Source organism: Periplaneta americana, chromosome 3 (genome assembly GCF_040183065.1).
Source record: "Periplaneta americana isolate PAMFEO1 chromosome 3, P.americana_PAMFEO1_priV1, whole genome shotgun sequence".
Taxonomy (NCBI): Eukaryota; Metazoa; Arthropoda; class Insecta; order Blattodea; family Blattidae; genus Periplaneta; species Periplaneta americana.
The window spans coordinates 179,860,566-179,885,102 of record NC_091119.1 but is presented as its reverse complement, the minus strand read 5'-3'; the positions used below and the strand labels follow the sequence as shown (position 1 = coordinate 179,885,102).

Below are 24,537 nucleotides of genomic sequence, written 5' to 3'. Positions count from 1 at the left end.
CAAAATCTTACGGGAATGATAGCTGTTGACTTTAATGCAATACTTCACTCAGTTTGATAAACTTATTAAGCTTGTTGATTGGTTAAAGACTAAAAATAAACTTATAATTTTAATGCATTGTTTTCTTACAATTTATTTTCTATTTTTGATTACAGTATGGGATAGATAGATAGATAGATAGATAGATAGATAGATAGATAGATAGATGGATGGATGGATGGATGGATGGATGGATGGATGGATGGATGGATGGATGGATGGATGGATGGATGGATGGATGGATGGATGGATGGATGGATGGATGGATGGATGGATTTGGGTAGACGGAAGGAAGGACGGACCAACATAAAGACGAAAAGACCGAAAGTCAGAGAAATAATGGCCATATTGATTTTGTGCCCGTAATTCTAGCGCACAGAAACCTACATAAAGATCATCTATCCAGTCTTGAAGCTTAAATATTTGTAACTCTATTACTTGTGTATATTTGATCAAAGATAATGCATTATTAATTTTAAAAAAGTTACTTCTGTCTTAATCATGTTATCCTCGAATTTTAGGCCAAATTCCATTATATTCCTTTTTCTTTTCTCTGTGAAGAACATGGCAACATTTTCTCGAAGAAGGGAAATTTCCTTCCAATCATCATTGGTGAAAGTATTATTTCCATATTTTCGTTGTGCGTTATCGCAATCTCTTAGTTTTGATTGTCTATAGTCTGATTTCTTGGTCCTTGCATTTTTTTTTTCATAGGAATGAAATATGTACGGTATGTCATTATTGTATCCGTATACTGTAATTATTGTGTTCCGTAAATTATTAAACCTTTGTATTTATTTTCTATGTCGAAGTTCATATTGAATCTTATTTCAAAATGAAATCCTCAACGTCCATTACATCAAACAACCTAGGAAAATGTGTTTTTATATTTAGCGTGAAAAGGGTTTTAACTTTATTATCAAATTACTTGTTCCTATAAATCAGTTTATTTTCTTTACTGTTTTGTATAGTTGTATTCACTTTAGACATGTCCAGGTCCCGAATTTTGTGGACGTGACAAAGCTTATGTGTACAGAAACTCTGATCCAAAAGGAGTGAGCCTCGATACGTTGTTAAGAAGAAGTATGGACTGGATTTTTCCATTCGTTTTTAAATAAATGATTAATGAATTACAGAAACTCTGTTGTAGATTGTATAGGCTCATTTTTCTTTTGTTGTTGATTAGTCATTTTCAGGTGATTTTAGGTTGTCTTTTTACATTTACATAGTTATATTTTCTTTGTGACCAATGATGTAAACCAAGTGTCTTTGCTGCATTAAATAAATAAATATCTAATTTTGGGCTATTTTTCTTCCTTTGTGTCTTATGTATCTTCAGGCACTTGTTTACGCATGTCAGTGTGTAATAAGAACCATGACTTCTCAGATATAAGATCTTTCACTGTACAGTTGTCGGACTGGGAAGATAAGCTTCATACGGACTTTGTATCCTCTTTACCTGATTCGTTATAAAGTCCGCATTGTGGGTCTCTGCAGCTAAACTGTAAGGAGCGGGAGTGGAATGGGGTAGTTATTGTTTCTGAAGCAGGTAGTGTCCATTTGCAAGTCGATGTTCGGTTAGCTAAATATAAGAGTTTAGTTGTTACAAGTTTTCCAGAGTATACGGTTGTAGTCTATAGTGTCCATTTGTGAAGTGTGTACGTGATTTGTTCGTGTGGATTTATTTCAAGTGTATGCAGCATGCCTAAAACTCGCTCAATTAAAGTTCGTCGTTTAAAACAGATTGTTTCTGAATTTGGAGAGAATATTTTTTCTACTGATGGTAAAATTCTTTTCTGTGAAGTGTGCGAGATTAAAGTGGCAGCAGATAAAAGGCTCGCAGTTCAAGAACATATCAGTAGTGGAAGACATGCACATGCTGTGGAGAATATCAATAAGAAGAAAGCGCATCCACGCGTGAAGGTTCACAATTTTAATTGCATTATGTAAATTCTTACAAATATCAGTAAGGAGAAAGCGTATTCTCGTTGGAAGATTAATAATCTTACGTGTATTATGTAAATCCTTACAGATATCAGTGAGAAGAAAGCGTATTCTCGTGGAAAGGTTAATAATTTTACGTGTATTATGTAAATCCTTACAGATATCAGTGAGAGGAAACCGTCTTCTCGTGGGAAGGTTAATAATTTTACGTGTATTATGTAAATCCTTACAGATATCAGTGAGAAGAAAGCGTATTCTCGTGGAGAGGTTAATAATTTTACGTGTATTATGTAAATCCTTACAGATATCAGTGAGAAGAAACCGTATTCTCGTGGAAAGGTTAATAATTTTACGTGTATTATGTAAATCCTTACAGATATCAGTGAGAAGAAAGCGTATTCTCGTGGAAAGGTTAATAATTTTACGTGTATTATGTAAATCCTTACAGATATCAGTGAGAGGAAAGCGTATTCTCGTGGGAAGATTAATAATTTTACGTGCATTATGTAAATTCTTACAGATACCAGTGAAGATAAAGCATATTCTTGTTGGAAGATTAATAATCTTACGTGTATTATGTAAATCTTTACAGATATCAGTGAGAAGAAAGCGTATTCTCGTTGGGAGGTTAGTAATTTTACGTGCATTATGTAAATTCTTACATATATCAGTGAAAAGAAAGCAGATTCTCGTGCGAGAGTTCATAATTTTAGGTGTATTATATTAAATACTTACAGATATCTGTAAAGAGAAAGCGTATTCTCGTGGAAAAGTTCACAGTTTTATGTGTATTATGTAAATCCTTACAGATATCAGTGAGATGAAAAGCGTATTCTCGTGGGAAGGTTCACAATTTTACGTGAATTATGTAAATCCTCACATATCAGTGAGAAGAGAGCGTATTCTAGCGTGAATGTTCACAATTTTACGTGTATTATGTAAATTCTTGCAGATATCAGTGGAAAGAAAGCGTATTATCGTCAGAAGATTCACAGTTTTACATGCATTATGTAAATCCTTACAGATATCAGTGAAGAAATCGTATTCTCGTGGGAAGGTTAACTATTTTACGTGCAATATGTAAATCCTTATAGATAATATCAGTGAGGAAAAGAGCACCCACGTGTAAAATATTCAGAATTTTACGTGCATTACGTAAATCCTTACCGTTAGAACAAATATTCTCATTGAAATTTATGGGTCTTGCCAATTGAAAGTTTTTTGATGCCATTCTATAAGCATTTTCTTTTTCTTTTCTTTTTTTTTATTTTGTTTTTGCAGACAAAATTAAGAGATAAATAAAATGACCAGCCCAATTGTTCCGTATTCCTATTTTTTCTTCTAGAAATTTATTATTATTATTATTATTATTATTATTATTATTATTATTATTATTATTATTATTATTATTATTATTATTATATGCAGAAGTGTTCTATTCTTTGCAGCGAATATTCCAAGTTCTAACAGTTTCCAGGCTAATCGAGTTAGTCACTATTCCTACTCGAAAAGGACTTCAGTTAATAAGATTAGGATCCTCTTTCTTAAACAGATTTAATACGATTGAGCGAACCGAAGCAAAGTCACTTTTAAATACAGATTTTCGTAAATAGGTATAGGATATTTGAAATGATTACATTATCCATAAAGTTCTTAACACTGATTGTGGAACTACTCACTAATTTATCTCTTTATCAAATCTTACCTAACCTTATCATTGAAATAGTGTAGAGGTCTATATACAGTATAACATTACTTGCGTCACGAACATGTTAGTTAAGCGCTTGGATTACACTGCTTTGGAATTCAAAGAGTTTTTGCCAAACACTTCAAATGAGAAGTATATTTTCTGTGTAAACTGCGTGCCACAGATTTTGTTACCTGCGGAAGGGTACTATAATCTTTCTTTTATTTACGATCATCGTCAAAGAATTAGTGGATAGATTTCGGAGTCAGTGTTCACCAAACCGTAACGAAGTATCCAGCGACAATGAGGATTCTACCTGATTTTGAACTGTTGACCAGTGGGTAGTCAACTTTTTTTTCCTCATACCCGTAGATACACTTTTCCACTTAAGCTTTTACCTGCAAAGTTGTTAATTCAAATTGTACAGTATACGATTATTTAGTCCTGACAGTCGCCGGCAATGTGCGCATTGGTCAGGCGAGTCCATTAAGTTACGCCAAGGGGTGTTCAGGTTAGTCTGTCGCCTGCAGTCAAAACGATCGGATGTCACGCATGCGGTATAGCGTTGTATTTCCAGTACAGTTAAGCTGTACTGCATTCCTTTACCGACCGCTCGCCCCTATCTCTACTCCGTAACTCTCCCCACTACTCCTATTACTTCCCCTCTTTCGCGTCGCTGAGCTGTCAGGACTAAATAATAGGTCTGTACGTAACCACTGTATATCTAAACTTAATTAAACAACACTTTCTCAATTATGTATGTATCCAACGCCTACCCACTTCACTTTACGTGATTCGGGTTCCGCATATTGTGGATAGATGGCAGGGCTGTGACCCATTTTTCTAGTTGTACACCACTTCGGCGGGCAACACTGTACATAATTTGTATCTGTGGAGAGTTATGTCGTGTACTAGGGTGAGTGTATGCGTGAGCCTTCGTGTAAGTGTAGTGTCTGGAATGAGTGATGATGAAGATGAGGAAGGGAGAAGGGAAAACCCGGTGCCGGCACATAGCCTACTCCTGCCGAATAGCATCAAGGGGCCGCCAGGCTTAACGTCCCCGTCCGACGTACGAATCACTATCAACGGGTGACATATGCCTTCTCTTCATATGCACTGCGGAGAGATTTGGGATTTAACTCAGGCATATATTTAGCTTGAAAGGGGTTTCTGCCCTTGTCAAATTATTTACTATTTTTTTTTTTTTTAGGTATTAGGAGTTATTTATTTCTAGTGTTGATTTAGGTGTATTAATTTAAGTAAAGTTAATAGAAGATTTTAATTTCTTATGCTTTCAAAACATATGCTTTTCTTTAAAGCTTTTTAACTTTAATTATTTAAGTTATCTCAAAATTTTATTATTATTGGGTGGATAATATAATATAAAAAGTATAATACTGTTAAGATTTGTCCAGTAATAATATAAGGGTTTTCTGGTCGTGCACCAATTCATGTTGATAAAATTACAGTATTTGTTATCAATCAAAATATGATTTGATTGATAGGATAAAATTGTATGCCTCGGAAATTTGAATTATATATGGGTATAATAAAAAGGATTGCAGTGGGTATTGCCACAATTTAGTGATTAGAAGTTGCGCACCGCCATCTCTCCTAGTCCCGAGGTAGAAATTTTACAGGTAGATAAATTATCGTATTGGTGCAAATGTTTAATGAAAATCTTGTCTTCGTTCGTTAAGCGACCCATTATTCACAAAATGAGATCTCAAAACGGAAGACAACAAATGATGATAGCACAACAAACGGCTTGGCCTGCTGAACTCTTAAGACCATAATGCTCTTAATTCGGCATAAACGATCGATTTTGCACTGCCTAGCAAAAAATAATGTTTAATAAATGGTAAAAAATTAAATATTACAGTACTTCCCCGGTCTACAAGGATTATGAAATTTGTCAGTGAAATAAACTTTCAAGTGAAATCATTAGCTACTGGAATATAACCATTTGAATTTTGTACATTTTTTTTCTGCCCACAGTGTATGTTTCGTTATCATGACAATGTTTTATTTGAACTTATCTTCGAGCTAGACTTTGACCTCTTAGGAGGAAATTCTTCTTTCCTGGCCACCCCTTGAATTTACCATTGAGTTATTTTATCAGTAAACAAAGTGATAAGAAAGATTACTACTTAACTAAGCAACCCTCTTAGTTTGTGTTGTAGTTGAAAGTGAATGTTGATTTTTTTTCCTCTGCTAGCGTTTCACATTGTGAGCAACATAACATGACGTGACCAGTGTTGCCAACTCAGAAGTCCATTTACCGCTGCACAAGCTTAAAAAAACCGCTAAACTGTACTTGAAAAACTCCATTTTTTTTAACACATCACTTCCAAATTTGAAATAGAAATTATACAGTTTTAGGAACTGGAGAATTTTATAAAAAATGTAGACTAAATTATGGAAAGTGTGTATAACTTCGTAGGCTCTATGTTCTATGCAAAACCAATCGTATGGACAATTAAATCTGAATATTTTGCATTCAATACCACCTTACATCATTTAGGCCTACATCGAGCTTTCGAACTATCACCGGCAACTTCTTCCACCCAATCTTTCAATTACTTTGTCAGTCTTGAACATTGTAATTGGGCTTTGCCTGTTATGTTCAATAACAAATAAATAAATAGGCCTAAATAAATAAATAAATCATTATGTTTTTTTTTCACAAATCTCTAAACTTTTGTACGTATGGAGTTTTACGCTGTTTCAAAATTGAATGAAGTAGATCATGAATAATATACTGGACACTTAGGAAACAATCACATTCACAGTCACACCAGTCGGTTCGAAATCTGATTTCACACTGAGCTGGAGACGTGCTTGCCAAGAATGAGTTTGATTTTAAGTATGTGTTACATAAACTAAATGATAAATTAAATAATATATCATATAAGAAGGCATTAAGATATATGGATCATATGAGGAGACAAAGAGGAAGTCAGAAAGTAGGAAAGGCTGGAGAATGCTGGGTTTGCAGTGAAAGACTTGCCCATGGGCAGAACACTACTGTATGAATGAATGAATGAATCATGATATAAGTTGCCATAAATGAAAATAATAATTCAGTTCATTATCTACTCTTTATGACTAAACATATCAGTTCATTTACAAAAACAATGCCTACATGATTAGTCTAAGAGTTTAACGAATGTGGCATACCTTATTTCTACAATAATGGTTGAGGCAGGAAATGGACATGATTGTAAGAAATCGAGTTAACATAAAACGTTGATATTTTATACTCGCACAATGAAAAATTGTGATAATACCATATTAATCTGTGGTTTATGATTAACTAATGTTGTCTGCAAATACAATAAGAACAATATAACATCTTTACAGAAAAAAACTAAAAAATATCGTCTCCCTTTGCCGGAATCGTCAAAAAACGCCAAATAAATAGCTAGCCGCTGACGGTAAAATTCTGTAGCTGACCATAGTCGTGAAAACACCAGATTTAGCTACAAAACCGCTGACTTGGCAACACTGGACGTGACTGTAGCCAGGGGATTGGTGGCACTGCTGTCGTATTGTACCCCGTGCTACAACCGTTTCTGGAATCAATGATACATCCATTATGAACAAAACACTGCTCATTTAAGATAATTTAGTCAATACTAATTTTGGCTTTCCATCGCTTGTTTCGTTACATCACGCCGCATTACTACTCCAAAGGAGCCATTATACAATGAATTACTATGTTCGTGAAAATGTTCCATTAACTCCACAAAGAGCATAAATAATGGAGAGCGTTTCAATTGTTGCAGGACATGTTGGACGTATGTGTGGGGACCAGCGTGGGCACCATCACGGAGCCCGATTGTCTGGGCCCGTGCGAGCCTGGGACCAGCGTCACCCTGGAAGGCATTGTGTGGCACGAAACAGAGGGCGGTGAGTAGTAACTGCACTTCTTTCCACTTTTCACACCCTCGCTCGCGAGCGATAACAATCGATACCTCTCCCCTCGTGACTGTGTCCGTGTTATCTTCCGCAAGGAGAAGCTTTTTAGTCCCGGTTCCTGAAAGGAAAGAGATTTATCTGATCGCTGAGTATGTTATCCTCCACTCTTTTCAATTTTCATAGACTGCATCGTTTTTAGACTGTCTTTGTGTTCTTAAAAGAAGTTTGCTTAACAAAGTGCATGACAAACATTCTCATATTCACCAATTTGTCATAATTCATGCCTGTCGGAGTTCCTATAACCAAACTACATCGAATTTCATTATTGATATCTGTAACTTTTACTTTGAAAAGTGCCACTGGAGTATTGAGAAGAATTTTAAAGTTTAGGTTGCCATAACTTTAAAAAGTAAACTAAAAATATTTCTGTCTATAAAAGTAATTGAGTTCGTCGTACTTTATTATTAACTAGCCGTACCCGTGCGCTCCGCTGCACCCGTTAGAAATAAATATAAAGTAATTACATAATTAAAATAGGACATTTGATCCAGGGAACATTCGTGCTTGATATAAGGATAAATCGTATAATATGTTACCTAATTTACATTATATTTAAATAATTAAAATGCGATCATTTTGGTCCAGAGAGCATTCATTTGGTGCAATAATTCCTTTAACATGTTTCTTAATTTTTATTACATTCAACCATAGTTTAATGAAGATTGACATCATTTAGATTTAATGTGTACATAAACATTATTTTAAGAAATACAGGAAACGAATATTCAGAATAGCCTATCAAGTTTTCTGTGCATAAGAAGCTATTTTAATCTCACCTGTTCTCGATTCACTCAGAAGTTACTGTAATAGCATTATAGCATTATGTCCATCTAGAGAAACTACACTTTCCAATGGTGAAATAATAATTAATTATACAAATCGGTTAATTTAGCTTCCGATATTACTTCATACAAACACAGAAACATTCTCTGTAGGCTATGTTTCATAGCTTTCGATTGTTGTTGTCCAAGGCCCCTTATAGACGAAGTCATTTGTTTTTTATTTCATTACACCGCCTTAGATTGGCAGTTATTTTAATTTTAAAACTCATTTATCTCATTAAATATCAGTCCTATCAAACTTTTTCTAAGAATAAAACTTATCGGAAATCATTTTTATGTAACATTTTTCACAGAAGTCAATAATAAGCGAGATATTTCGATTTATTTAATTCAGGCCCCCTTATAATCCCCCTTTAAAAATAAAGTATTTTGAATGCCACATAGCTTAAAATCTAAGTTACAACGAACTTAATTTATATTCCAATTTTCATATAAATCGGTTCAGCGATTATCGCGTGAAAAGGTAACAAACACCCAGACAGACAGACATACAAACAGAAATTTCGAAAAAGCTATTTTCGTTTTCAGGATGGTTAATTATACATGTTAACACCAATTATTTTTGGAACATCGAAAATTACCAGAAAAATTTTGGCTACAGATTTATATATATATATATATATATATATATATATATATATATATATATATATATATATATAAGTTTTATTTGAAAAGGTGCTGCTACAGAATTGTTTTGGTAGTATATGCAAGGATATTGAAAATAAAGTTAATACCATAACTTAAAAAGTAAACTAAAAATATTTCTATCCATAAGAGTAATTGAGTTCATCGTTCTTTATTACTAATATTAATAACTTTCATTTAGTCAATTAATCCACTGCGAAATGTCTTCAGTCATTAAAATATGTCTAATATAAAATATGTCCGCAGTCATTAACTGGCCGTTACCGTAAATGTCTGGAGTTATTATTATTATTATTATTATTATTATTATTATTATTATTATTATTATTATTATATAGAATAGTCTAAATATCATCCTTTAATTACTTAGGTTGCAATATGTCATGCATAGAGGAAGACGATATAGAACACAAACTAAACAAATTTCAGACAATGTGTGGAACAATGTACCACTCACTCAAAAATAAGCGAAACGCAGATGAAATTCTACTAAACTTTAGCCGTTCCATTTTTGACTTATGGATGCGAGAACTGGACTTTAAACAGAAATGCTAAAAGAAAACTGGAAAGCAGTGAAATTAAATTCATCGGAAGTGTGACAGGTTATTCATTATTAGACAATCAGAGAAACTAATACGTAAGGCACCAATTAAATACTTACAATCTAGTTCATCGAATAGAAGAACAAAAACAAAATTTGTACGAATATATTCAAAGAATGGAAGAATATAGATTATCAAAAATACTCAACTGTCAGCCGAAAGGACGAAGAAGTGTTGGAACACCTAAAACACGATGAATAAATGACATAACCCTCTAAAGTCGAAACAGTCTTATGGCCTAAACCCTGATGCTGAAGAATATTATTTACAAGTTGTGAACTTTCGTGGACATACTTCTAAGCCTTTTACAGTAAATTCTGGTGTGCCTCAAGGTTCCAATCTTGGTCCATTATTGTTTTTATTGTTTGTTAATGATATTGTGAATTGTGTACAACATTCTAAAATTTTATTATTTGCGGATGATATTAAATTGTATAAAGAAAAACTATATCAGATTGTAAGCTATTTCAAAAATATATTACAAACTTACATATTTGGAGTATTAATAATAAATTATTATTTAATATTAATAAGTGTATACATATGACCTTTTATAGATTGGAAAATACATAAATTTTTCATATAAAATAGAGGCAAAAATTTTACCAGCAGAAAATGAACATAAAGATCTAGGTATATTATTTACGAGTAATTTTACATTTCATAGTCATATTAATAATAATATTATACATTTGTCCTATAAATTTTAGGTTTTGTTATGGGAAATTCTTGTAAATTCAAAGTGAAAACTATAATAATTTTGTATAATTCCATTGTTTGATCAAAATTAGAGTATGCTGCGGTTATCTGGAACCCAGTTACTAACAAATATATTCTGTTACTAGAAAAAATTCAAAATAAATTTCTAAAATGGTTATATTACAGACTTTATAATAATTATCCTACTTAATGAGAGTTATGCTACAATGCTTCAACATTTCCAATTTACTACAACATTTCCAATTTACTAGTTTGCAAATTAGACGAAATTGTCAATCTTCAAACTTTCGTTATAAAATTATTAACAATAAGTTGGACTGTGTTGGTTTATTTCATTATATAACATTATATGCACCTAAGCTTAATACAAAATTTCAGAATTTATTTTACATACCAAGGGCAAATACTGAATCCCACAAAAATTCCCCAGTTTTCCAAATGTTACAGTTATACAGTAAATTACATCCTCATCCTAATGTTGATATTTTCAATATGAATTTCTATAGATACAGAATTATTTGTTATCATATTTTACAGAATGTTGTTGTTAGTTAATTTGAAGCTACTTTCACACCTTATTTCAATTTCTCTTTTTTTCTTTCTCTTATTTCTATTTTGTTTCAGTTTTTAATAAGTGTAGTTTTCCTTTTCCTTGTTTATGTTTTATAAATTAATTTGTTCGTCGTAAACATTGTAATTGGGCTTTGCCTGTTATGTTCAATAACAAATAAATAAATAAAAATTATTATTATTATTATTATTATTATTATTATTATTGTTTACGTACCTTCTTGGTGATATCTGGTAACAATTGGCAACATAGAAAAGAAGGCCATATTTGCTTTTTAGGAACTAAGTAATCTTACGTGAACTGCACTATACACCACGGCCATCTGGAATCTGTATTCACTTCGCACAATTTGCTTTTAAAATTGCGTATTTAACATGTTTACGAAGGTGATTAAAAGGGTTGGACTCTGTAACGATAGAAACTTATTTCTATCAACATCTGAAGCCGAAACACGTTCATCTCTTGAAGTGATGCTCCAGAGTTGCCATTTGGCTTCTGAGACTGTGTGATGCACAATTTAAGATGTTGGCTCGGTTGTTGCGGTAGTTTTTTGTACATGGAGATCTAATTTTACATGTGTCATGGGTAAGGCAGAACACATGCATTGACAGACTGTCTGCTTGGCGTCTTGAGCCAAGAGTACTGGAAGAGATTGGCAATCATATGATGCTCTGGCACTTGATGTGTATTCCATCCTCAACACTTGAATCGGTATATATCGCACCATTAATCCGAAGTTATGAATGTCGGCTGAACCTTTTAGGGGAGCCGGGTTCAAATCTTGGCGAGTCCAACTAATAAAGATGTTTGGAGTAGATTATCCTGAAATACTCAGTCTTCTCGTCGGAATTTCACCTGTTGTTCATTTTATCAACAGTAATCTCACTAGACGTTTTGATTTATCTAGAGAAAATCAAAACTCGAGTGGGATTTAATTGACTATTACACGATTAGAAGAAAGTATATAAAGATTAGAAGTAACGAAGTACTCCAATACAATAAAATATTAATTGACTTACGAAAATATAACTGTCTTCAAATGTATTATTGTACCATCTCAACATTGCAAATATTAAGCTAGATGCATGCTAGATGGCAGTAGTGTCTTTATACAGACACTGTAATGATTACTATTCAATAAATCTTAATATTAAACAATCTCTGATACGTGACTATCCATAATATCATATAGCAGAAGTTCTTTTTATCCTCTCAGAGCAGAAGCTATAACATAACCTAACTAATATACACAAGTGTTAGAAAATTTTTAATGAACGACGATGACATAAAAAATAAACATGAATAATTTTAAAAGGAATAATTATTGAATGTACAATTTTCAAATTTGAATGTGGTTGGTGGTTCAATTGATGTTATATTGGACGTGTGTGTAATAGAAGTGGAACTCGTTGATTTAGGCCTACATGGTGTATTCAACTTATTCAGAATTTCCGAGTGAATAATTTTAAAAGGAATGATTATTGAATGTACAATTTTCAAATTTGAATGTGGTTGGTGGTTCAATTGATGTTATATTGGACGTGTGCGTAATAGAAGTGGAACTCATTGATTTAGGCCTACATGGTGTATTCAACTTATTCAGGATTTCCGAATGGTGCTCTTCATTTATTTGTAAATCGGATTTCAGAAGATGCATAGGTAAGATCAGTGATTTTTATTAATTCTTGTTCTTGAATGCCAATGCGAGTCATATTTGAAACTGCTGTGCATCGACTGGAGTGGTTTGTAATTTTATATATATTTTTGACGTCCAGACCAGCGCAGTTTCAAATGTTGGCAAACAAAGAAACAAATGCTAGGGACGCGATAAAATTAAACAAATGCTAGGGACGCGATAAAATTGTGCGATAAGCAGCCATGATTGGTTGAAATACGTCCTTTCGTACCATTTTATTGGTCAAAAGTAGTATGACGTAGTAAGAGTGTAATAGTCATTATATTATATTAGACTTCGATGTTCAGGTCTTGGACGGGGAGATATACAGGTTAATTAATAGCGGTGTAGTTGGCGGTTGTGGAAGGAACAGACTAGGGCTTGTTTACTTTTTCCATATATCGAGTGTATCCATTGCGCCGACCGTCTTGAGTCAAAGGCTGCCGAACCTTGAAATCTTTTAAATCTAAGTAAGTTAGAAAATTATCTCATGCCAGACTAACTCACTGTTATGTCTGCAGTGCTCGGGAAAAGTGACATAAGTCAGTTTCCACAAACCTTTTTTTGATAATTTATTGACAACTTACACTGGTTTATGTCGATTTGATTTTTTTTCTGTATGAATTATTGTAATGGGAAAAATACTTATGTATTTTTTCCAAGCGAGCAGATGTTCCGTAAGTTATCAATAAATTATCAAAAAAGGTTTGTGGAAACTGACTTGTGTCACTTTTCCCGAGCATTGCAGATGTGTTTGTACGTATTCTCTCCATTTACTGTAGATATTCTAGTGATATTCATTTTATTTGATTTTTGTTTCGTTAATTTTTGATATTATGTCTATCATGTGAGAACTCGTGCTGCTATTTATTATAATAATTTTCCTCCTTTTTGTGTATCTAAAATTGTGTTTATTGTATGCTCTATGCTTATCTATTTCTTATTACTATTGTTTGGTTTTTCTACACATTGTATAGATCTCACTCATTTCGATTTACTGTCTAAGTTTTATTATGCCTTTTTCTTTTTCTTTCTGTATGATATACACGTCTCATTTCTACTGACTTATTGTTTACATTGTATTATGAATTATCAATTTTTTATGTACTACATTTGGTACATTTGTAATATTCTTTGTTTCCAAGTTTCACTCCTGGTCGAATGTTAGAGAAGCCCCTATGGTTTTAAATTGCCAGCTTAAATTAATCCACTACTTACGGCTTTTAGAGAACCCGGAGGTTCATTGCCGCCCTCACACAAGCCTGCCATCGGTCCCTATCCTGAGCAAGATTAATCCAGTTCCTAGTATCATATCCCACTCCCTCAAATCCATTTTAATATTCTTCCATCTACGTCTCGGCCTCTCCAAAGGTCTTTTTTCCTCTGGCCTCCCAACTAACACACTATATTCATTTCTGGATTCGCCCATACGTGCTACATGCCATGCCCATCTCATTAATTGATTTAATGTTCCTAATTATGTTAGTTCTGCGTTCTGTAACTTTCTCCATTCTCCTGTAACTTCACACCCCTTAGTCTCAAATATTTTCCTAAGCACCTTATTCTCAAACATCCTTATCCTCTCTTACTCTCTCAAAGTGAGAGTCCAATGCATTATTATTATTATTATTATTATTATTATTATTAGGAACATCAAATCTAGACTTTTAAGATGGACAGGCATGTAGTACGTATGAGTGAATTCAGAAATGCATATAGGGTGTTAGTTGGGAGACCTGAAGGAAAAATACCTTTAGGGAGGCCGACACGTAGATGGGAGGATAACATTAAAATGTATTTGAGAGAGTTGGGATATGATTCTAGGGACTGGATTAATCTTTCTCAGGATAGGGACCGATGGCGAGCTTATGAGAGGGTGGCAATGAACCTCCGGGTTCTTTAAAAGCCATTTGTAAGTACGTATTATTATTATTATTATTATTATTATTATTATTATTATTATTATTATTATTAGTAATTTATAGTGTTCTGCTCAAGGTTAGGTCTTCCACTACAAAGCCAACATTCTTCAACACTTCCAATTTTCTTGCACTCCTCTTTTTCTCCTCTTGTGATTCATATTTCTTAATGTCATCTGTGATCTTATATCTTCTTCTGCCCCGCCATCGAATGCAACTCGAAAGCGCTTTGTGGAGCCTTCGTCGCAAGTGCGATTGGTCGTAAGTCGAGGACTGTCTGTCGTAATTTCAACCGAACTTGCTGTACCACAAGCAGAACACTTGAAAACAGAACTAGTATAAACACTCGACTAAAACTTCTACAAACGAGAGAAATTCTTGTTTTGCTAGAAGAGAGTGAAACGTTGGACTTGCAAGTAGGGGGAGAGCTGCGAGATACGACCAGCAGAAATGAGATTCTTGCAGGCAATAGAGAACTCTTTGTGATCAGACAATTCCGGAATGAAGATATAGGACGGGAACTGAAAATATTCAATATATCTCACAAGATCAAAGAATAAGAACAAAGGTAGTCGGACCTTCTATTACGAATGCCATACGACTTGTCTTTTGAACGTAGGTATGGAATTATCAACCTAGAGAACTGGACACGCGCAGAAAAAAAAAAGTACACTGGAATTTGCTAAGCAGTCAGTTGCTTGAAAAAGAAAAAAATTGTGAGGAAGAGATTCAGACTATTCCCCATCAGAGCTGCAATTCCTTTAACCAATACATTGAAAATAGGTTAGTGGTGTCTAGACTATATACTGTTTTCGCTGTAAGAAAAATTCTAATGTAAACACAAGTACGTGGCTGTCATAACAGTGATTGGCTCACAGTCGAAACACTCACACGACGCAGGAAAATATAGTCCGTATTTGAAAACAATCATCTTGTATTATATGAAAATAAAAAATTAAATTCTAGTTGTTAAATACAATGAAACTTATAACTTCACTCATATGTAAAACGATATGTAAAAGAAAAGCTACTTTTATATTTTGTTACGTGCTATGAACGCGGATGAATACAAACAGTAACACCGAGGTAGTCTGTTCTTGTAACAAGGTGGCGTCACTTGAGATCTTAGTTGTTCACGTTGTAAGCACGTGGTACTGAAGTATGGCGTCTGCATCCTCGGTGTGTTTAGTTATTAAACTTGAGTAGAAACCCTCTCAAAAGCAGAGAAAAACAAATAGTCTTAAATGTATATAATAAGTTAAATGAGTTTTAATTACAGTAATTATAAAGTAAATGTTTCCTAAGCAAATGAATGCATAGTAGTGAGGTTAGGCCTACTTGACGAGTAACGGGAAATGTTTAACATGAAACAGAATGTACAACAGTAGGCGGGAACATGTCCTGAGAATCTATGGCGCCAAACAGCGGCCAATGAAGCCTCACTTCGGTCACGTGCTATTGTTTATATTAGGATTTTTCTTACAGCGAAAAGATTATAGATGCAATCTGACGTATAGAGATACGAGCGTACACTCGCAACGAGAACACGATATCAAAATAAATCGTCCCGTGAAGTTTGTTTTCCTTACTCGGGTACATGAACATTTAATTTGTTACGAGCACAAACGCTAGTCAGAACGTAGTCTTACGTTGTTCAGAAATATGCCGAAAATAGAAAATACAACATGCAACAAATATTGGTAAAGCAATTTGGCTGTGAGTAGGCCTACTTTATTTTTACCAACATTTTTAACATTAACCTGGCTATACTCGGAAACACTGTTACCCCCTTCCATTACAGAAGTTTGGTGTTACTAGTGCAATATGTAAACAAATGATTTTACTAGCCATAGGAGGAGAGAAATGTAGTGTATCCATTTATGTTACAGGGAAATACGATTTACAATTTTCAGTTTGTTTATTACTTTTACGATATTTTATCAAAATACAGTAGAGTAGTAACATTTTTTTTTCACAAACTCAACTCTTCAGGCGGTTGTATTCATTATATAATGGCTACTTTATTCAGCATATTACCGTACTTTCGGTAACTCTAATCTTCACTACTGCTCAGTCCACAGAGATAAAGTTATTCAGTCATGCTACACACCGTACCTGTGCGAAATAAGCAGGGCCGGGTATTTACAGAGATCGCGAAAATCACGACATAATAGATATACAATAGATTTTTACTAATCTTTACGAATTAAGTGATTCTGATTAATAATATGCGGATAAAACAATCGCGACAAATCGCGAAATAGAGTTCTAATAGCGAAATATAAACACATTCGCGAATTATTATTATTGCGTCGTTTTATAGCAAATTTCATATTCTGAGTTCTTTTTTCGGACTTTTTTTTTCGTTTGAATTTGTTATAAGCTTACATTCAAGTAGGCTACATTATATGGTATTCCAGGTGTTCTGATTACATTAGTGAACTCAAAAGACGGAGAATTCAACATTTCACTAATAATTTGAAAGTGTTAATTTGAGGGCTGCAAGTTTTTTTAATGACTGTGTGTTAAATACAGTCTCAATCCAACAAATATTGTCTATTGGCCATACCGCACCTTTACCAGAATCCAGCGAACCTTTAATGTTAATTATTTGAAAAGTAATATTCATACTGAGTTAATACTCAAATTTCAAAATAACTGTATTTTCCAAAATTTCCATTAATATCCGCCAAGAGTACGAATCAGTCTCCAACAATCTCCTCCGACACCAATATTAAAAAGCACAAATGATAAAATTGATCTCCATAAATACCTGCGATGGAAATAAGCTTCAATAATATAGGCTCTTTCTTCTATGGAAAACGCAACCATATTTCTGAAACACTCTATACTCTGTACTGTTTACTTCACTGCTAGCATACTTCGAATGCAACAGCGGCCGTAAGTTTGTGTGGCTGACGGGAGCAAGAATATTACTGAAAGGGGTGGGAGTCAAGTACATTCAGAAACGCAGGTACAATAAAATTGCAAGTAAAAATAAAGTGATGTCCCGGTATTTTGTAAAGTATGTAATGTGGAAATAGCGCTCGTTTCATAATTTTCATACGACCTTCTTAATTACCATTATAGGCGAGTGTCATACGACTTTTTATGCTCGACCATATTTCTAACTTGATATTATTAATTTTCTTTGTATCTGACCTTGACCAATGTCCCGTATGTTGTGAGATGTGCGCAGACGCGAAAGTATTGATTTTTTCCGAGGAACAGATGTTCACATTGACCTTGCTAGGCCATAAGAACCTACAGAGATAACATTGAAATTAAATTAGACATTGAAAAACGAGATGACAAATTGAATTTATTTGAATATTATTTACAATTAACGCTAATTATTATAGTAACAGAACATAACCTTCTGCGACAGTATTGGATTTCCAGCCTCCGTGACTTTTCGCTAATTCTCTTTCGATTGCATATCCGAGAATAATCGATACTTGCGGTTTTATAACGGTAGAAAGCTGACCTGTTGTAACCTGAGTCGTCATTGGCTGAAAGACCTGACCTTTAATGAGTAGGTGTACTTTAATGACATGCATTAAAGGACTGCTACCAGGTGTATAATTACTACATTTCAGCATGGTCGAGCATAAAAGTTGTTTTCCTATGTTCTACGCTCAGAAAAACACTGCATACTTTCTGTATTATTATTCAGTATATTTCTTGCAATTTATCGTTAACGTAGTGCCATATTTTCTCTTTTCGTCATTGGCGTTGTTTCTGACGAAGACGCAGTCGATGTGTTACTTTTCCAGGAGTTTATTGATGTACGAATGCTGCACGTAGTATCAATCATATTTGAATGACAGTACGTTCCAATATATCACTCGATACCAGATAGTAGCACAATTGAACAAATAGTGGCATTCACAGATAGTACTTATTCATCACTGTTATCTAGCGATAGTCCCTATATCCACCCGAGCCTTTGTCATTTTCTGTGAATATTCTTTCCTTTTTTGTGTGAGGCACTTGGTTATAGATTAATAACAGGAAGTATTTCGCATACGTTTAAACATGTCCACTTTGTAAATATGGCTTTATTTGTTCCAAAGATTATTTCTCTTAATTTACTTCGGAGGTTAACAACATATGGTTCGCGTTTATGCGTTCGAGGTTCCAACCAGTCTTCGAACTTGCTGACTAAACATACACATTTCTGCGGCTTCAATATATACAATTATTAATATTTATTACTTTATTATGACTAGGTGGTTTACCACCATTTTTAGGTTTCTTGTCAAAGTGAATTATTCTTTTTTCAGAATAATTTATTTCCAAGTTTCATATTTCTCATGAAAGTTACATAGGGGAGAAGTGGGTACAGTGAGACATTTTTTATTAGATGGTAAATTTTAATGTTGAGATGTTGGTAACAGTGGAGTTGTATGTTGCATGAGTAAAGTAACAGTATTTTCATACTCGATTTATTTCTAGTTATAAAGGTGAGTGATGAAAAAATAATTCGTAATTTTTCACTCTAGAAGTAAAATTTTGGCTTGTGTTTAATGAAGGTTATATTGGATATACAAATTAAATAGAAATATGAATGTTTTGTTACCTAATACTATGGTATTTGAAGTTATATTTGGTAAAGTTTCGTCTTTCTTGTTTTGATTTTGAAGTGATGGCACCATTTTTAAACGAACTATGCGTAAGGGGAACAGTGAGACATGCCATTAAAGGGTACACTGAGACGTCTCACTGTTCCCATGTATCAAAGATTTGCAAAAACAAATTGTAATTATATTACATTACCGGTAACTTACATTAAAAATGAACATACTAGTAACCAATTTAGCAACTATAGCTTAAAATAATGGATACATTACATTTTAGTGTTTCTTAAATAAAAAAAAAATATTCACAAAATTTAAGAAAATATTAAAAAATAATAAATAATTAAATTAAATTCTTAAAATTATAAGCTTTGTTGTCACCAAAAAGTCATGGAAAATTCCCTTTTCCAAATGTTCCAGATGTTTCAATGGTTTCGAATTCAGACATCAAAATGATTCTAAATAAGCCTATAGGACATGGCAAGATAAAGAGACAGCAAGCTTTCCATTCTTTTGAAATAGATATAAATCATTTCAATGTCCATTAATAGATACTGTGGTGTCTCGCTGTACCCTCCTGAATGGGAACAATGAGACATTTTCATTTTTTTGACAAACACGTATTGTATATTATGTCCTTTACCTATTAACATTTTTGTTTATGTATTATTGTACTCCATGTTTCAATGTATACTTCTATTGCACTTGATTTTAAAAATACTTGAATTATCACGTGCATACATATGTTTTAATATTTTGTGTCTCACTGTACCCACTACTCCCCTATAGTAAAAAGAAAACAAAAGAAAGTAATACAATTTTTGCTTATTTCTTTACAACCTTTGAACTAAGAACCCGTTTAATATAAGACACATTGTATAGAAGCGAATGAAAATGTTTTATACAAAGCGAGTCAAACCTAAGTTACCGGCATTCTTACTGAGCCACGAGGTTGTTTTTTGACGGGCGGTGCATTGGATTTTCCCGGCCTCTTTAACTCCGACAATGGACACAGTCATTTGTTGCTGACACAGTCGTTCTCACTCAATTGTCTGAACGTATATAAAATTATTGTTTTGTATAGCCAGAGGATTTTATATTACATATTTATATTGTAATGTTTGGTTAGTAGGCATATTACTTGTACTGTATATTGCAATGAATTTGATGCATGTTTTAAAATCTTGTCAAGTCTTCAGCAATATGAAACATTTTTTTTTAACAAATCTATTTCAATAGGTTTTCTTGTAAATATTGAATTGGAAGAAAAATTTGATCGTGTACATGCAGCTTTATACAGGGACATCATTTTATTTTTACTAACATTTCTAATATTAACCTGACTATACCTTTGGATTAACGGAAACACCGTTTGCTACGCCCTTCCACGACTGGAGTTCGATGATACTGTGTAAAATACAAACAAATCACTTTACTAGGTATGGGAGAGAAGAAAAGTAGTTCATCCATTTACGTAAACTAGGAAATATCGCGATTTTGATTTTGATAATTTTCATTAGGTTTTTGTTTAATCCAAATACAGTACTGTATTAACAATAAGTGTTTTTACTCACGAACTGAGTTATCCATGCTAACGTATTCATTATGCAGTGTATATTATACTATCTACAGCACATTAACGTACCATTTAGAGAATGAAGTTAAATTGAAAAATAATCATAATATGGATATTTAATCACATTTTTTAAAATGATAGCCGTTCATTTCGACACAGGCTTAAATTCTTTTGTGCATATTACCGCACTATAGACTATTGTACCTAATTCCAATTAGCAGTTTCGTCCTTCGTACTAGTAACTCGTGTTGAAAAATAATTTTGTACCTACTTTATAAAAGAGTACCTTAGGTACTGTAAATTCAATCTTCACTTCTGCCCGATCCGAAAAGATAAAATTACACAGACATGCTATCTACCGTCCGTCCAAGTGGTTTTGTCACAGGGTCGTAGAAAGGGGAGAAATCACGTGACGGTTAATTACTTAACGAGCCACTTTTATTTACGTTATTTTAAACAGTTGTATAATATTACGTAGACGTCCAATTCCTAACAGAAATTAATGTTTTAAGAAAAGAGTTAAGTCAGTCTAGACACTATCCTTTACAGAGGGGCGAGGGAGAAGCGGATGGGGGAAACCGGGATGCGACATAGGCAAACAGACGACAGTATCTGTGCGAAAATATGATTCAATATTGAAAGCTTTTTATCACTGGAAAACGCGAACATTTTCTGGAACGTACTATACTCACTAACTCAGTATGTTTACTGTGACCGTAAGGCGACTTTGACTGCATACGCAGCCTTGGTTCTGTGTGGAGGACAATTGGAAGTTTAGTAGTAGAGGAGGTGGGAGTGAAGTATATTAAAAAACTGGGGTACAATAAAAATTGAAGTAAAAATGAAATGATGTCCCTGTACAATGAAGTGTCTAGAAGTAAATGGTCTCGGATGAATAGCTTCTCTCATTAACCACCTTTATAAAAATATATGGAGATAAATAAATCGCTTCGATGAATCGATCCAGCTGCTCATTAGCATTTCTGTTGCTAGGGAATGTCTGGTCACGCTATCAGAAGTGTAAACGAACTCGTGGCATGGCTGTAGCGTCCGCATCCTTCTCAGCTATCTCCTTTGGCTAGACGCTAGAATGTCGCTCCGTATCTGACCCTAGCAGGCCGGGAAACATGATTCCTGTCCAAACAGAAAGCAGACAGACCACCACATCCGTCGCTCTGGGCATTACTTGCATCCTTTTGCTTTGTGGTTTGTAGCCAGAGAGGGGGATATGGTTTCAGATGGAATTTCCTCAGGCAATTGTTTTGGTTCGGACTCCAGCCAGTGTTGCTGAACATCGCTGTAAATTAACACCAATTACCAGTTATGGCTGCCGGCCCCTCGCCAAGCGAAAGTTGCTTATTATTTCATGAGGATTCATTCGGCCTGGCAGTGACTAGTGAACCGCTTTCGGATGTGGATTTATTTCTGAATATTTTCTGTTATAGTTGTAATATGATATGGCAGTACATAGTATTATCGTAGATAGCCTGAAGTCAAGAGAACTGAAGACGCAACACTTCTGTTGTAAAATAGATGCAGTGAACAGTTCTTATACTTTTTGATTGTATTTCCTCGTATATTATTTCCTCTTTTTTTATTTCATTTCTTCTGCATTTCGTTCTTTCTTTCCTTTTATATTTTTTCCATATGACTTTACACATTTTCCTTCACTGTTTATTTTCTTTTACATTTTCTACTCCTACATTTTTTATTTTCTTTTGATTTTTTTCATCCATTGTTTTTTTTATTTCCTTTCTTTTATTTTCCATTTCTTTCTTTCATGATTTTTCTTTCTCTTTTCTGAATTTTTCTTATTTTCTTTTGTATTTCTTTCGTTGTTTTTCTTTTTCTTCTGAATTTCTTTTCTTTTGTATATATATATATATATATATATATATATATATATATATATATATATATATATATCTCTTTTCCATTGTATTAGATCTTTTCTTCTGAATTTATCTTCTTTTCTTTTGCATTGCTCTCTTCCATTGTTTCTTTTCTTTCCTTTTGAGTCCACACCTGTGGAGTAACGGTCAGCGTGTCTGGCCCCGAAACCAGGTGGCCCGGGTTTGATTCCCGGTCGGGGCAAGTTACCTGGTTGAGGTTTTTCCGGGGTTTTCCCTCAACCCAATATGAGCAAATGCTGGGTAACTTTCGGTGCTGGACCCCGGACTCATTTCACCGGCATTATCATCTTCTTCTCATTCAGACACTAAATAACCTGAGATGTTGATAAAGGGTCGTAAAACAACCTACTAAAAAATTTCCTTTTGAACTTTTTTCTTTTCTTTTATATTTCTCTTTTTCCACAGTTTTCTTTCTTTTCGTCTGAATTTATTTCCTTTGGTATTTCTCTCTTCCATTGTTTCATCTCTACTTTTCTTAATTTCTCTTATTTTCTTTTGTATTTCTGTCTTCCATTGTTTTTCTTTCTTTTGAATTTATTTTATCTTCTTTTATATTCTTCTCTTTCATTGTTTTTTCTTTCTCTTCTGAATTTCTTTCCTTTCCATTGTTTTCTTTCCTTTTTTTTGCATTTCATTCGTTTCCTTCTATTTTTCTGTGTTTCCCGCCTTTTTCTCTTTCATTCCATTTGTACTACTCCGTCCTCATCTCGGACACATGTAACTGCGGTAACGATTGTGGAGGTATCTGCTGGAGAATAGGAATAGTATCACAGTCTAGTATATACGAAGCTCAAAACGTAGGGAATATGCATTCATAGATAGTTGCTAACCACTAGGCTCGCTACTATCGCCTCATCACAGACAATGCGAAATAGTACCGGCACAGTCTATTGTTCCTAGTACCCTCAACAACTCAAGCTTCGTCGTGACTGTATATACTAGACTGTGATACTACATTCGATCAAAATCGTAATGGTCTTCTGTGCGTAACGCTTGTTGCTCAGTCAAATTTTCCGTTAAAATTTACTGTTCAAGAAATTTAATTCACTTGAACTGTGTCAAATTCCAGTTCCCCACGGTCAAATTTTAGTAAAACCGAGTTTGATTAAACGTTGAACAAAACTTTTGCCAAATAGAGCAGGTTCTATTTTCGTCAAATATTGAATGACACCAATCAGCAAAGCGGGTGTGTGGCAGCAGCGCTATCTGGTGTGCAGATTGTTAAGTTAAATTAAATTATGATTTATTTAACGACGCTCGCAACTGCCAAGGTTATATCAGCGTCGCCGGAGTGCCGGAATTGTGTCCCGCAGGAGTTCTTTTACATGCCATTCTATGTACTGACACGAACCTGTCACACTTAAATGCCATCGACCTGGGCCGGGATCGAACCCGCAACCTCGAGCACAGAAGGCCAGCGCTATACCGACTACGCTACCCAGGCCGACTTGTGAAGTTCAAACATAAACATTAAACATGGCTGACTTCATGTGGAACAAAGAATTTCTGAGTCTTTTTACCGACAATCACAGATTTCAATTGAGAACATAGTACAAAATATTACTCATAGATGACAGGGCAAACAGACTGTAGTGACAAATTCACCACATAGATGGAAATAGTGTTTTTGAGAAAAATTGGATAAAAAATTTGACCGTGGAGCAAAGGAACCAATTTCATAAAATATTTACTAAAACGAATATGAATTCGCTATGTTATTTATTGTACTTATTGTCTTAAACGATTGACCATGGCAGCTGTGTCTTAAGGCAATTTGTTAAACGTAATTAGCTTTATTTATTTGTTTCATCTATTACTAATAATAAATCTGTAGCCGAAG

At 34.0% G+C, this 24,537-nt stretch overlaps 1 protein-coding gene across 5 annotated transcripts in view; it reads left to right on the top strand.

Annotated features, from left to right (window-relative positions):
* Positions 1-24,537, top strand: part of sbb (scribbler) — a 678,201-nt gene that overhangs the window by 591,756 nt on the left and 61,908 nt on the right. For all 5 annotated transcript variants that reach the window (XM_069822330.1, XM_069822328.1, XM_069822329.1 and 2 more), the window contains one exon: positions 7,459-7,582. In XM_069822330.1, coding sequence (XP_069678431.1) covers positions 7,459-7,582 — 124 coding nt within the window. The remainder of the gene's footprint in view (positions 1-7,458; positions 7,583-24,537) is intronic.